This window comes from Leptosomus discolor, chromosome 1 (genome assembly GCF_034619465.1).
Source record: "Leptosomus discolor isolate bLepDis1 chromosome 1, bLepDis1.hap2, whole genome shotgun sequence".
Lineage (NCBI taxonomy): Eukaryota > Metazoa > Chordata > Aves > Leptosomiformes > Leptosomidae > Leptosomus > Leptosomus discolor.
This window is the reverse complement of record NC_141391.1, coordinates 86,082,376-86,098,712: the sequence shown is the minus strand read 5'-3', so window position 1 is coordinate 86,098,712 and position 16,337 is coordinate 86,082,376. Positions and strand designations below refer to the sequence as shown.

General features: G+C 44.1%; 1 protein-coding gene across 1 annotated transcript in view; it reads left to right on the top strand.

The window, feature by feature from the left end:
* The first annotated feature begins 1,957 nt into the window (after positions 1–1,957).
* The window catches only part of SCML2 (Scm polycomb group protein like 2), a 72,107-nt gene continuing 57,727 nt past the window's right edge, over positions 1,958–16,337 (top strand). Inside the window, exons 1-3 of the mRNA XM_086464784.1 lie at positions 1,958–2,035; positions 13,738–13,743; positions 15,924–16,031. Coding sequence (XP_086320910.1) covers positions 1,958–2,035; positions 13,738–13,743; positions 15,924–16,031 — 192 coding nt within the window. The remainder of the gene's footprint in view (positions 2,036–13,737; positions 13,744–15,923; positions 16,032–16,337) is intronic.

Genomic DNA, 16,337 nt, shown 5'->3' with positions numbered 1-16,337 from the left:
CTTCTATTCTGCTCTTTTTACTGGCGATGCATCTGTGATCTTGTGGACATTTATTCTTACGTCTATTGTTTATTCTCAGTTTCACTACATCGGGGGTCTAAGAAGCAGGATTAAAGCTGGCTGGGCTTCCTGATTTCAGCCTCCTGGGAAAATTATGAGCAGGTAGAGGACTGCACCAATTCACATTTGACAAGCTCTGCAACAATAGCTGTAGAAACCAATGGTACGGTGCCCCACTGGCTCCCAGGGAACAAATTCATCAGATGTTATATCTAGCACTGGCTTGGGTTTAAAGGATATCTTTAAAATATGGTTTTGTTCTCTCTGTCTCCCAAGGACTTATTCTGTGACACTTGGCACATTTCTGTATCCATCTTCATAATGAACATGATCTCTCATTTTCCTGCAAAAGTTCAGTATGACAGAAAGGGGAAAATATTTCAAATTAAGCAGCATCCATCTGCGTTGGTATGAGCATACCACATGTGGCTGCAAAGATTTTCTGTAAGCATGTTTCAGTACTTTGCCTTTCTCTTGTATATTTTTGATCACTTGTATTAGCATATTTTTACTTGTTTCTCTCATATTGTCTAAATATTCAATATTTATAATTTATGGCAAGGACTAATTTTCCTTTTTTTTTCCCCTGAAGAACAATTTACTGCTTATGAGAGTGCTTAAAATAAATGATTAGTAGTAACTTGCGATATATGTGGGATATTGAAGTGAGCTGTATGAATTTCACTTTCATATAGAAGAGTTTGGGGGTATATATTTGGGCTTCCTTTTCCTCCTGTTTGTTTGGGTTGTTTTTTTTTTTTTTTTTTCTTTCCTCCATTGACAAACCTTCTAGAATCTCACTCCCTTGACCTTAGCTTAGTTTTAAAGTTAAAACTTCACTTTCAAGTGATGTAAGTAGTGAAGACGAAACCCGGGCATGCAAAGCCCCGAATGTTGGTAGTATTTACGAGATAAATCCTCACCAGACACAGTTATGCCTACACGCCTCTTGGGGCCTGAACTAAAACACCCAGCGCTTATAAAACGGGAACGTGCCCTCCTTAAAAAGCCAAGGCAGTACTTTTTGGCTACCCTGCAGTATTTGTAAGGGCGGATCTCTGCAAAACGAACATTTCGCAAGGAGACGCGCACCAGTTACGCACCACAGAGCTGCGGCCGTTTGCGCACGCGGGACGCCGAGCGCCGCTTAACGCCGCCCGGGCGGCCGGACCCCCGCACCCCGCTGTCACCGCCGGCCACCGCGGCCGGGGCCGTAGCGCACCGCGGCGCTCGCCTTACGGTTCCCTCGCAGAAACCCTCGCCTTTCACTCCTCGCCCGTTTTCCAGGCGTCACCTGCTCGCACCGAAGGCTCCTACACGAACACCCGCCGCGGGGTGACTCCCCCTTCACGGGGCGGCCCCGCTCCGCGGGCGCAGCACCGCGGAGACCCCGCCGCCTCCCGCCTCCCGCCCCCCCCCCCCGCCGCGGTCTCCCTCCTTCCCGCCGCAGCAAGGCGATGGGGCGATGTGCCGGTGCGGCGGCGGCCCCTGCCGTTTCTACCGAAGCGCCCCCGCCCTCAGCCCCGGCCGTCGCCTTCCTTGCGACGGGGCGGCCCGCTCCCCCCGGAGCCCTCTTGCGGCGGGGCAGGAGGCGGCCCGCACCCAGTTGCTGCCCTCCGCGAGGGGACGGCGCCAGGTTCGACTGCGGCGAGGCAAGGCCGGGGCGACGCCGGTCGCGCTGCGCTCGGGGCCGCCCCATGGATAGGGGCAGCTCGGCGCCACCCCCCGCAGGTAGGGGCGAGGTGCGGGGATGCCGGCAGGGCAACCCCGAGGCCCCGCGGCGGGTGCTGCCTCCAGCGACGGACGCGGGACTCCCCACCGCCGCCGCCGCTTTCCCCCGCAGCGGGCGGAAAAGGGGAGGGGGGGGAGGCCGGTGCCCCCGGTGCCGCTGCCGGGCATGCGCCGTGCCCCCGGAACATGGCGGCGGCGTGAGGCGGGCGACGGCAAGAGCCGCTTGACAGGCGGGCGAGCAGCCGCGGGACGCTGGGAACGCGCTTCCCGCCCGCCCGGTGAGTGGCGGCGGCGGCGCTCCCCGCATGGCGGGCGGGGGAAGGGAGGAGCGGGGAGAGAAAGGGAGGCGAGGCGGGGGGCTCGCCCCCTCCCCGGGCTCCCACCGCGACCTCCGCCCGCTGTAGCCGCCGTGGAGGAAGGAGAGCGGTGGCGGCCCAGTCCCCTCGCCCCTGTCCCCTTCCTTCTTTTCTGCGGTTCCTCCGGCTGCCGCCCCCCGCTAGCCCCGCCGCGCTGGAGGCGGCAGCGGGTCCAGTCGGGGCTGCTCCGAGCTCGGACGGCGCGTCCCGGCCTCTCGGGGCTGCCCGCTCCCCTCCTCGGCAGGCTCAGCGGCCAGCGCGGCGGGTGCCGCCGCCCCCCGCCCGCGGGAACCCGCCGGTCGTTGGGGCAGGGGCGCAGCTGCGAGGGCGGCACGGCGGGAGCCGCTCCCCGGGCGAGAGGAGCGGGGCTGCTCTGCCTCCCAGCACCAGCAAAGCTCTCTCGGGGGGTGGTGGTCGCGGGAGCCCCGGTGAGGAAGGGCGGCAGCCGGGCGGGGAGGCGCTACCCTGAGCCGCCGGTGCCTCCGTGGCGGGTCTGCGCCCGGGACGGGCCCCGCTCCTGCAGCACCGCGGGGCCGTCGGCGTTTGACAGGAGCGCGGGGAGGACACGCCTCCCCGGGCCGGGGCGGCACCGCTGCTTCCCGCGGCGGCGGCGGGAGCTCCGCGCCCTGACCGCTCGCCGCGCCCGGCTGGCCGGGGCGGCGGGGCTGCGCCTGCCGCCGCCCCGCTCTCTGCTGCCGCGGCGCCTGGCGAGCGCTGGGGCTGGCGAGGTGCTGGGAAACGGTTGTTACCGTGAAAAACCGGATACGCGTTAAAAATGAAATAATTCGGAGCGTTCCCATGTGTTCGGTAAGGGGGTTGGGGCGCCGCTGGAAGATTGCGCGGTGAAAGGGTGGCCCGTTGGGGGGCCCTTGTGGGTTTGCGATGCGCTGCGGCGCCGTTCCCGTTTTCCTTACGGTTAAACTGCGTTTATGGCATACCTTGGATGCCGGCTTAAAAGGGGGTATCTTGCCTGGGGAATCGCTTTCTCCGTGGGTGTGTGATGGTCCGAAGAAGGCAGTTAAGCATGGTATGAAAAGTTCTGTTCTGACAGCGGTGCTCTTCATCGCTGCCTTTAGCTACTGGGACAAACAAAGCACATTGCAATGCTGGAGTGATTGGGTTAATATACAAGCTAAATTTTATGCTCACTTGTTTTTTAGTAATAGTCACTTTGAGTGTTTTTAAAAGTTTCTAAGTAGTTACTTATTGTGTTTAGAAGCTGATGCCTTTTCCTACAGTTTTCTGTCTCTCACCGATTAATTAGGCTGTAAGAGAGAGCCAGAAATAATCCTAAAGCCTAAAAGGTTTAATGAAGAGGTGAAATACTGGTATCTTAGTGAGTTCTAAGGATGTAAACCTCACTTGGGACTCATGCATATTCTAACTAATGTAGGCTTGGTGATTAAAACTTAAAAAGCACAGACTTTGTGGATTTGATGGTCGCTTTTCAGTGTCCTGTGCCTGACTTGTAGACAGCTCTTCGAGTTTGACTGGTTATGAATTTTTTATTGTTCAGAGTAGCAGCTGCTGTAAACCTTTGGATTTTTAGAGCTGTCATACTGCACCTTGCTCTTTGGAAGTGGTGGAGGAAAGCAGTCGGTGAGGCAGTCGCTCAGGGTCCGTAACAACTGCAGCACTTGTGCAGATGGGAAAGTGTAGTGGCAGGAAGGCATTCGCTGTGTTACGGTTGTGTTTGAAGCTGTCATATGAACATCAGGCAATCAACAGGGGAGTGAACGTGCTGCGGCATACCGGTTCTCCATGGGCCACCGTCAAGGGCTGCTCAGACCATGAGTGGGCTTGCTGGCAGCGTGTCTGGGGAAATCACTCGTACAACCAGGCTGCGTGCTTGGGGGCAGGGGGAACCGTTTTTCTCCCTTAGGGTATCATAAACTGTAAGTACTATTTAAGGATGATATTACTTACATTGATGTAAAGAAAGAGTACATTGAAGAGACTTCTGTTGGTACTTTATTTATGGGAAGTTTTGCAGTAATGCAAACATGAGGCAATGGGAAAGAGTGTATGGTAAAACTGAAGCTGGGACCTGGAAGTACTTGTATGGCTTTTAACTTTAACACGATGTGGTCTTGACTATGAAAGTAATGTTTTAGTGATTTTATTTGAGACTCAGCTGATGGAGTTGATGCTCTAGTTTTCTGTTTGGTGTAAATCTGCAGTAATACTTCTGCAATAAGGTGATAATATTTGTGTAGTATTTTTCAGGTTGCTTGGTATTGTATATTTTTATAGTAACGTTCAGATTCGGCAAAAACAAATGCTGGCTTTTGATTATGTGTAACAGCTTCAAGTATAAACTACTTTGACACCAGTTACAAGCTGTGTAGATACCCGAACGTGATTGTCTCTAGTGAGGTTGTTCTTAAAGTTTGGTCATATGTTAAGTGTTGATCTTGATGTGGGGAGGTTAGGGAAGAAGCAGTGCTGGTCCCCTATGTTTCCTCAGACTTTGTGTATTCCTACTTTGAATGTGCAGATGCCTTTTTTTTTTCCTTTGCTGAGGCTGTCCTTGCTGCGTCCAGATACTGTGCTCTCAACAAGGCAGAGGCATTGTTTTCTGGAGTAGCTGCTCGAGTTCACAAGAGGCGTTGGAGAGCGTTTCCTTTACAAACCCAAGTGTAACTTTGCTTTCGCTAGTGTGAAATTTGTGGTACTGAGAAAAGTATTAATTCCCATACCTGTCTAAAAGTTGTGTGTATATAACAATGACACAGCTTTAAGGAGAGAGAACGTGAAAAAGCCTGAAGCAAATGTAGATAGCTCCTCCCGCCCTTTGTAAATGGGTGTCTTTCTCATGATTTTGCCTCATTGTTTTTTCTTACTATTCCTATGGGATCGTGAGCTGTGAGCGAGCCCTATTTACTTCCTTTACTGTTGCAGTTGATCCGTAGTGGAGTGGATGTACGGGGAGAAATGAAGTCCTCTGTAATTATCCCTTCGTACTAAATAGCATCACTAACAGGAAACGACATTTGTAATTAACTGTCCAGGACACCGCAGCCGGCTTTCTTACTCCTCTGGATACCCCTAACTCAAACAAGGATGGGTGAAATACACAGTTTTTCTTGCATGTTTTAAGATAATCTTTGAAAATACCATTTGACAGTCTACTCTCGTATTTTCTAGGTGTAAATACAAAACAAATTACAGGTGGAGGGACACTGTGTCAAGGAGTCTGCACAAGGGAGGCTGTTAACCAACTTCTTGACCTCCACATCTGCAGGGCTTTTAAAGTTCTGTTCGTTCCCATTTGAAAGAACTAGCCTTAGGCACCCAGCCTTAGTGCTGATTGCTTCTTCTAGAGATTAAAATCTTAAATGTAAAGAACTATACCGTTTGTGTTCTTTAAAGTGTAAGACATGCAACATAAATGGCCCAGAACTGAGATTTTTCTAGCTTGTGGAAAGAGCCAGAAAATCCCATATAAAGTTGTTGAGTCTTAATAGAGCAGTTAGTGAGTATGAAGCAATGGAAATGTTAAATGGAAAATTATTTGTGCTTGAATATTGCAGGTGTTTTCATTACATGTAGTAGTCCTGGTATTTTTTCAAATAATTCTGATTTGCAGTTTGGCTTAATGTCGTTTGAAGTCCCGGAATATTTGTTAACATTCTAATACAATTTGGTGAATGATTCTTTTTTACTGTGATTTGTGTTTTGGTGTATGAGAGTGTTTTTACTAATACAATTTGTACGGCTTCGCTGAAGAAGAATTCTTTTAAGGTCCGAATGTTCTGGTGACATCTTGATGTAGTGGTAGGAAGCTTTAATATTAGTTATATGCAGTTAAGTTTTATTTTCGCATTGTAGTGACAACTGATAACGGTGAGGTACAGGTGATGTGTGTGAACAGCTTTACTTACGATGTCTAAGTGGAGAGACGATTAATTTCCTTGAGGTAAATCCTCTAAAAAGTGAAACAGCTAAGTCCTTAAGTGAGTTGTAGTTTATTTTAAGTGTGTATTTCTGTGTGAATACTGTTTTTGTACTTTCACGCACCCGCCAGCTGACTTGCACGGCGTGGGCCATGAGGGCTGAGGGTGTGTACCCGGCTCCTGCCACCCCTCACTTCTGCAGCAGTGCTGGCTGTGGAGCAGCGAGAGGTGATATAGTGAGTGACCAGCTCAGTCCACGGGTGTGTGTGTGTGTAAACTCCTCACAGTGCCTAAAACTCGTATCCTGTGTCTGTGATCTCTTCAAGTATTTTGGGATGGGCAAGGGGAGCTTGCAGGAGTGGAGGGGTGGCTTTGGGGACCTGAGCCAACAGTAAGCAGGCTCCTCTTTTGTCTGCAGCAGATGTATAGACAAAGAGGAACCAATGTATAAATGGTGATGATGACCCACAGAGGTACTCGTATTTCTTCCTTGTTAGTCTTTCTGCTTGGCCAACAAGGATGTAGAACTGAAGGAAGGTCAGGAGCTGCATCTCAGCCATTCAGAAAGCAGTAACTGTCTTTACAAGCTGCTTTATCTCTTTTATTTGGGCTTGCTCTGATACTTTCTCTTGTATGCAGTGGACACTGGGCACAGGTGTATGCAACTACACCATTTGTAGTAGAGGGGATATACTGTCTCCTACCCTTAGCAACTCTCCTTGCAAGATCCCTGTCACAAAAAGTAGCAGCTTTATTTTCTATGCCCTTGGAATAGGACCAAAAACTCAGTATTTTCTTATCTTAGATCTAAATGAATTGAAGAAGTATATACATCTTCTTCTTTGTGATGGTAAGTTACGTGTCTCTCATTTCAGCAGTGTAGATTCAGGACTGATTCCTAGCTCTGGACTTTTAACAAAGGCACTTGCTTTATGGGTAGTGGTTGATCATTTTGGATCCAAACTGATGCAGTACGAAGTGTGTGCTTATTGTGGTTCTTTCATGTGCTCTCTTCCTGCCTTTCTGAATTACTTGCAGAGCTCAATATCAAAGTCTTTCTGAAATAACTAAAAACTTTAACAGAATTTTAGTGCTCTTCCATTTGTTAGGGGTAGCCTTTCTGCTCCACAGGGAAGATGCTATCTAGATATCTTATGTCCAAACCAATCCTAAAGTACTTTTCCTTTCTTTTTGATTTGTTAGAATAATGCTATATGCAGGTTAAGTGTGAACAGTGTTTTGGACTGGGGTTTTTTACCCATAAATGGTCTATTTTCTGTGCAGCTCCTCATTTGTACGTTGTGATCTAAAAGCAAGCAAGACATTGCATTAGGGGCAGATGTTCTGGTTAAATAATTTGATTCTAGGCCTTCAGCTTCACAAATTGGGTCAAATTCTATTTAAGATACCAAGGGAATTCAGTCATTTCATGGAAGGGATGAAGTTTGATAGAAATCTAAGTCTGTTGTCTTCTCAAGTAATACGATATCCCTTTTAGCATAGGGCAAAGACGAGGTTGAGCCTTTCATCATCTGTAGTGTGCATTAGTTCAAGGAGCATCTGAAGTTTATAAAACCTACAAGAGGCTAGCACCGTTTTAATGAGGTGCGTACCGAAAATGAAGCATGTACCATTATTTATGTACTGTATGGAATCTATCAGAGATTAATGCAGGAAGGTTCAGTGGAAGGAGTGCAATTCTTGGGGCACTTCTAAAAGCCCATTTAAAAAGCACAGTTTGTAAAAGTAAGTCTTGTACATGGAGGAATGTGAAAGGGTATCAGAGCTGCTAAAATTGGTGGAAGTCCTTATTGTCGCTATTGTCTGTCAGGGGCTCAGAGATTAAAAGGGCTGTAGCATGTTTGATGGCACTTCTCGTACCAAATCTCTTCTATGTGTACCCTGCACTGGAGTGCTGTAAGGAGGCAAGCAGCAGTGTTCTGGAAAGGTCAGAAGATATGTACTGGTTTTGATCATGAAACAAACAGCGTTACAGTTAGCTGGAAAGCTTCGTATATGGCGTGTAATGGTTTTTTCAGCTTGTTGTGGGAAAATGCTGCCTAGGTCCTTGACTGAATATTCTCCAGTGCTCAATGGTGTAAGCACTGGGTAGAGGAGGGAGCAGGGATCGCCTCTGGAAGTAGGAAAAACGGGGATGCTCTGCCCCTGTCCTGGGCTGGAGCTGCACACAGCCAGTGACAGCTGTGCAGCCGTGCTGAGGAGGAGGTTTCCCTGTTGCAGCCTTCTTCACCTGTTAATTTTATAATTGGAAAGTTGTCCCGGGAAATGGGAAGAGATATGGATTTGCTGTGGATGTTCCTGATGCTTTGGGGTCTTTCATCTTCTTCAGTTTTTGAACAGTGCAGCAAATGCTACAGCTGAGTATTTGCAGCTGTCTAATCCTTTGAGCACTTAGGAGTTGTCTTGTCTTTTCTGACCTATCAGCACTTTGTTAGCTGCAGAAATGTCTAGCAGCACTGTATGGTGCTTGTGAATGTTTGTCCAAATAGATGGACAAGTATTTTTGGAGACATCTGCGTGGAGGATGTATTCCCTCCCTTGTGTAAGGGGATTAAAGAAGGATTTTCCTTTTTAGTTAAGAGAAATAAGTTGGGGAAACAGCACGGCCGTTAGTACCAGCAGCACAGGTGAGCCCACTGCAGGGATGTGGGTGTGCCTGGAGACTGCAAGCAGCTCACTGGGGTTTTCTCCCTTCAGAAGCATCCTCTGGAAGGGTGAGCTAGCAGGAAATTGCTTAAGGGTTTATTTAGTTCTGGTTGGTTTGGTTTTGTGACCTGATTAGATACCAGTACATGGGACCGATGTAGTTGTCCACTTATATAAGCCAGGGTACACCAGGATGTGTTGCAGCAGCAGATAGATGCGGTGAGGCAAGTTCTGTCTTTGTTAATATACAGTGGCAGGGAGTCCCAGCCAGCATTATGTTGTTTGGAGTCTCAAGTGGGGAGTGTGAAACAGATACTTTAAGCACTGGAAGAGGATGATAGCAGAAGTATGTTGCTGCTGGCATTGAGTACATGCGAGGGGAGGCAAGTGCGTGGCTCTGAAACAAGCTAACTCCACCTGGGGTGCTGGCAGCAGACTGATCCTGTGCAGAAGTGTCCGAAGACTGTTCTCCATGCCTTTAATGGGAAAAAAAAAAAAATTCTGCACTTTATTTGACTTTCATAGATTTCTGCATCAGACTAAAGGTGTTTGCATTTCTCTAGGTATTCTGTTAGATGAAGAAAAAATCTGGACCACAGGGATGGATTTGCTGGCTACGTGGTATGTGGATAGAGCTCTGTTAGATAATATCAGAACCGAGCTTCCACAGTCCTTTTCAAGTTTGGAGGCAATACAGATGGGAGGAAGCCAAAGTTGCCTAAGAGGTTGTAAAATCCCTTTTCCACCATCCCTCCTCTGCTTGTCTTTCTCCCCCTTGTCCGCTTATGTACACATACTCTCTCTGACTGCTGCTTTTAGAGCTGGTAGTATTGCCTGTTGTCTGCCAAAGACAAACGCAGAGAAGCTCTATAGGGATCTCTGGCATCTGGGCATCTCTTGCTATGTTTGCAACAGCAATTTCTTTTCTCCCTTACCTGCTGTATTTACACTGTGCTAAAAGTATGCTCGGTGCCTCACAGAACAAATAGTTGAGAGCTCTCTTCTGTGTTGAGGCTGAGCTGAAGGCGGAGGAGAAGTATCTGGGTGTAGAGAGAATTTCATGCAGGTATGTAGCTCTTAGCCAGTGCTCATCACACAAAATTGTTGTTTTTTTTTTTTCTGTGCGTAATTTAATTAGTTTGTGTTATGAAAGAAATTTGAGTTAGGCATTTGAACAAAGCCAGGCTGAATAATGATGATGAATGTTTTCAGGAAGAGTACTCCAGGCTTGAAGGGGGAAGTGGAAAGCAGCACAGAGGTTTCAGTGAGCTGAATTCACCAAAATGTTTAAACAATCTGTCTAACTCTTGTGCTACTGTAAATACTACTAGTAAACTACTAAAACTGTCAATTTTACTCAAGATAGAAATATAAGTCTTGTGAGCTGTATTTTTTATTTATTTGAATATAACATTAAAATACCCTTTCATGTGGGAAGACTGGCATTTTAAGAATATTTAGAGCTGTTAATGGCCAGTCAGCCGCTTTGCTGAACTGCTGACTTCACACATACCATTTCCTTTTTCAGGTTTTTACAACCCCACATCTTCTGACTTTTAAAGCAGGATGGGGAGGGAGGGAAAGAGGAGAAAAGCTATTTTTGTTTTCCACTGGTAGCTATAGAGCAGCTCTAAATGTTAATTTTTAAAATTATTGTCAAGTTAGTAAATGTTGAATCTACATGACATAAATTGTTTCTGTAGTGTGTTGATACAAGCTGTGCTGTTTAATTCAGAGACCTTATTTTTCTGCTGTTCTCATTTATAAGTATTTCTTTCTTGTTTCAGGAATTTTTGGGACAGATCTTTGGTCTAAACCTTGTTAGTATTGCTTTTTAAAATACACAATGCCTTGCTCTGTACTGAATAATACACTTAGTACGGTTTGAGAGTTTAGAGGGATTTTTGTAGTCTCGAAATGTATGACTTACTGTAATTACAGTTGCTCATACTCTAAAGCAGATCGTAAACTTACCTGGAGAGAGGGCAGAGCCTTTACATGCAGTATTTTACTGCTGACAGCTTAAAAGTTTGTTTATGCTAATCACTTCATAAATAGTGAGCAGTACACTGTTGGTGACTTTCTATGGAATTTTGCAAATGCAGAAAATTTCTTCTTGATGTTACGGCAAATGACATTACAAAATTGTATTTGTAAAGCACTAAGTACCCATTCTCTTCCTTTAACGACTTAAGAAGTATTCAAACTTAGTTGTTGTAATAATACATATGGCTTGCTAATATTTGCTCTTTTGAAAGCATGTAAATTTGATAAAAGCCTATCTCTTCTAGCTTCATTTTTGTCAACTAGAAGAGGTGATGTTCAGATACATTGGCTCATTAGAAGTTCTGCTGTATGAAAATGTGGAAATTTAATTTCCTTTCCTTGGAAGAACCTCACTTTTTTTTTTTTTGTGGTGGTTGTTGTTACAAAGAATATGAACTAAAAGGGATTCCAACTTGGATCAAATTTCATGTTGGAACACCGACTGGTTGTATAATTGTGTGCATAAATGAAAGAAGTCCCAACCTTTATGTTTTGTTTTGAAAACATATATGTGTAATCCTACATAATACTGGTATTACAAGTACAAAGCTTGTATTAAATTTTATAAACTTCTGATATATTCGTGTAACTTTTTTTTCTTTTAGCCTTTGAGATCTTACTTTTCTATAATGATGCCACAGTATGCTCTAAAAGGTGTGAACTGATTATCTCTACTACAGAAATAAGGAAGTATATGCTGTTGTGTCTTGCAGTATCCTAAATGAGTCAATGCACAGGGTAACTTGCTGGAAAGTAATTTTTCAAGTATTGGAAATTTGGAAGTATTGCATGTTATAGAAATACTCCTTTTAAGTCTTATTCTCTTTACTTGCCTCTTTTCAACCCCTTAAATACTTGTGAAAATGGTGTGAAGTAGGGATTTTATTTAAGAGATAACAGATGAATAGATGATTAGGTTTTAAAAAAGGTATTTCAGATTCATGTAGGATAACTTGGAAGGAATGCAGTTAAGCCACACTTGTTTGGGAAGCAACTGGTGCTTGTAGGTACATGTTACCCACGTATGGAAGCTGGAGTGGGAACCGCAGCTGCTGGACTGTGTGTTGGTCCATGGAGGAGGCTGTGCAGGCCCTTTCCTCAAAGGGCTCTCTGCAGTATTGGCCATAGCAAACAACAAGGAGGAGGCAAGAAGAGGCAACAGCGATGGGAGCATGGTGATACTGACCAGCGGTTGTGGCTGGTGTCTGTTACGTTTCTAAAGCCAACAGCACGCGAATGCTGGTGGTGAAAGCAAACGTAGGACTTGTACGTACAAAAGAGTCGGGGGGGGGGAATATTTCTTCGCTTACATTGCCCCTATTGTCTGCCTATAACTGGTTTTGCTGTTCAAACTATGTGTAGTTCTTTTCCACACTTGTGTATGGAAACTTGATCTGGAAGCATTTGTAGAAGAAAAGGAATGAAGAAAGAGAGGGCAAGTATAACTCCTTGTTCAGATTGCGCCTGAAAGATGTCTGCCTGTATTTCAAGCTAAAATTAAGAACAACGTAATTGATGCTTCGAAGTGAATGTTTTGTTAAGATTTCTTTTCTGTGCTGTGCATCTGTATAAAAGAATAGCCTCAGTCCCTATCCAGCAGAGACTGCCAATCCACGACTGTCCCTTCCTCCCCTGAGGATGTCAGCGATGCAATCTGAGTTACTGCATTTGTACTGGTGATGGGGACAAAAAGCTAGCTTGCTCTAAAATTGGTGTCTCTGTCTTACCTCTGAGAATGAGATGCAAAGTCATTGACAGAAAACCCTTAATATTTTTGGTGGGGTATAAACCCATGATCTACTGGTTGCTTAGGCTTCTTTTAAATGTTATATTTATTTCCATAATTCTGTGCTATGTATTTTTATGAGCGGGCATGCTGTCAAGATAAACTTGCACTCGGAAGCCCTAAATATGTATGATTTTTTTTCAGGACATTCAGCTTTCTTGAGTGCCTGACTTACAGTGAGGATAATGGAGATGCTTAGCAGGCAAAACAGAGAATGATTTTGACATTTTCTGTAGAATACTAGCTTCTTTGAAATGTAGGAATGCATGTCCTTTGAGTAATTCTTTCAAAATGAGAAGAACAAAGTTAGACAGGAAAAATATTTTCCATCCTGTTTTCTGACACCTAGTATATATAGTAGCAACACAGAGAGGGTGAAGGCTTAGGCTTGTCTACTAATATGCTGCTTTATGACAAAGGGCTCACACAGTGGGAGGTGGCCAGTAGAAGTGATTTGGGGATTAACAATAAAAACTTCAGTAGGGAATTAAAGGCAGATGAATGCTTTCCATCTGATTTTTTAAAAAGTTACCGATGTAAGGGATGCTAATCAGAGAAAGAATAAAATGCAGTTTACAGCATGAATTGAGATGTAAATGACGTAAATAATACAGTTCATGAGTGTGGAGATCCTCCACAGCTCTTTAAACTGAAGATATTTTGATGTTGAATCCAATGTTAGCCTAGGTTCATGGATTTTTTTTTTTTTTTTTTAGCTTTTTCAATTTCCTTAGTTTACAGCAAACAGTTTCTCACTGGTGTCTGATATGGATTCTGTACTGCCATTCTCTAAATCAGTGGGTTTTGGCCATTTTCTGTCTGTGACTGACAATCACTATGCTTAGCTTGGTCTTTGTAACTTTGGTTTTCGTTTTGCTGCTTTGTGCACCCTAACGCCATTATGCTTCAGCCTTGCCATTGCATTTCTTTGTTTGCTTGTATATTCCTGACCTTGTTTTGTTTTATTTTTCCCCTTCATTTCTAGAAGCTGCTAGATTAATTTCTTAAACACAGCTGTCTGTATCACTCACTCAGCTTGCTTGCTGAGGTGCACGTACAAGAATGCTTCGAGCTCTGTCCTTTCTACATAATTTTGCCAAAACATCCTTGAGTGTTTCTCCCCTGTATTTGCTGGTGGTTTCCTTCTCTTCCGTGGCGGGAGCGCTGTGGGTTGAGCCAGGCTGGTGATGGGGAGCGCAATGTAAGAGGACTCTGTCGTGGTTAGCAAAGGACATAACTGCCTTGCGTACGGTTTGCCGCTTAATTACATGAGGTGATGGAAAGCTGTTCCTCGGTCTGCCCTTGCGAAAGAAGTTACACTTTGTTTCAGACTGACCCCACTCTCTTTTGGAGGTAACTGGTTTTCATTTTGCTATAATTCAGCAGCGTGTAGCGGTTGTTAGATAAAGGGCTCAGAAATACCGTTCCTGAATGTTTTCTGTGACAAACGGCACTATCTACAAACTAATTTAGTAGTAGCTCTAAATTGAATACTTAGGTGTAACTGAGTTTTAAGTAGCACCTCTCCGAAACAGTAATATATTGTATTCCTGCAGTTGGGTTTGCCTCATTTCAAAGGGCACTTTCAGAACTTCCAGTTGTCTTATATTTTTAACAGGCTGGTGGGCATGCTGTAAAATAGCCTATCTGGTACAACACAAGCTAATGAAAAGCTGGAATCCTTTTTATGTTCTGACAGACACTCCGGTTGTGCTAAACTTGATGACTATCACTGCGGGGTTGGAATCTTTATTACTGCACCAAGTGCAATCTGGTACTTGGAACAAAAAGATAAAAACCATGCGCTGTTTTAAAGTAATCTGTAAAAACAGTTACTTTGACTCTGCATCACCTTTCACAATTTATTACTTGCAGTGGAAAAGCTTTGAATTTTTGGGGGAGTCTACGAAAGTATCAAGTATTTCAAATTTATTTGGTGGCTTAAAAGGATTTCTGTTCTTAATCCTGATGATCACTTATGCTATGAATGCTATTGTGTAGCAAAACCCGCTTATTTTATGGTAGTATTCAGTTTTATTTATAACTGCTTTCAAGTCTCAATCCTGAGAGTTTTTGTAATAACTGTCCAGCATGTTCGCACATAGTACTCACACACTAAATGAATTCTTCAGTCACTGGCATTTTTAAAACCATATTTAATTAGTTTTAGCCATGGGACTTGCACTGTGTAAAGTTTTCATCATGCAATCCATCACCATAGTGTGCAAGTTCCTCAAAGTTTCACTGGAATGTCAGTTTCAGGAAAATACTCAGCTGTATGACACGTCTCTTGTTATATGCGATATGTATGTGTACTTCAAGAAATTCCAAGTAGATTACTTGCTTTTCAACTATTATTGCTTTTATATAATACTGGGAAGGTGCAGCTTCTAAAAATGTTACCTTTGGCAAAATTAATCTTGGAAAAAGTATGCACATATTTAAACTTAAAAAAAAAAAAACCCTCGAACTTTTGATGATGTCAGCTTTAACCTCATGGGAATTCCGTGAAAGGAAATGATCAAAGATGATAATTCAGAAAATTTAATATATATTTACCCATTATTACTTGAAAAATTAATGGAAAAGGATCATAAACTTGCTGGCTTTGTTGCTTCAAGGCTAAAATGCTTCAAATGAGTTTGACTTGAATTCAATCGAACACAGTCAAAGTTCAGAAAACTAGATGCTGGAGTTGAAAATCGCAGTAGCACACATGAAAAAAATAAGGTTCGTTTTCGCTGTTTTACGATGGTTTAACTAATCTGGCTGTTCTAGTTTCTAAACCCTACAAGAATGTGGCTCGCTACTTTTATCTGTAGTTAGCATTTCCCTAACAGGTTCTCTGTGCTGTGTTACAAATCGTAGTGGGCAGGGGTATCAGTGAGCACTTGGGCATTTGTGCAGATTTCTTACATCAGTGTTTTGTTCTCCCTTCCGCTGTAGTTGTGCAAGATAGTGTTTTTTACTCAAAGGCGTTTAAATTGATGATTGTTTAACTCTGTGCAAGTGAGGCAGGGTGAGTGGATTATACATAAAAGTCTTTCCCCCATTTTTCAGTGATGTTTGTTCGGGGGGAAAAAAAGGAATAAAGCACATTTTATATCTTTCTTTGTACTAGAAATCCACAGAAAATGCAAGTCATTATACAATGAACTGTCTAAAACAATGAAATAAAAGTTTGGGTTCTGTACCCTTGCTGCTTTGATATATCCATTGTTTACACGCTCTTCTTCTACACATAGTTTGTTAAACATTTGCAACTTAGAAACAGCAAGATAATTGTACACCAATACAAAAAAAATCCGCCTTTCCGAAAAAAAGAAAACCCAAACCCCAACAACAACCTCCCCCCTAACTTGTTGTATTACTACTCCACAGGAAACTGTTCTGCTGAAAGGAAGAATTAACTGGTCTTTCAACTTCAGCCTTTTTATTGTGAGAGGGGAGATCACAGAAGTGTTACCATGGGGAGAACAGCAGCTAAAGGTAAGGCCTGGTAGCTTTTATCCAAGAGGAAGGAAAATAGGGAACCTGCTAAATTATCTTTTTGAAGGTGGTGGGATATTACTTGACAATTACTATGCTGTTAGTTGAAAGAAGACAGTTTATGATATGTGCTGAATACAGGTAAGTTCAAACTGTACATTGTTTTAGAGTAACTATGCTAAATTTGGCTTGTCCTGGAGTTCTACAGGTTTAACCAAAGCAATTTTGTCCTGTGACAGCCTTGAAGCCATTATACTACTCTAAAATTGAAGAATGTGTCTAGGTGTGGTATTAAATAAAATGTGC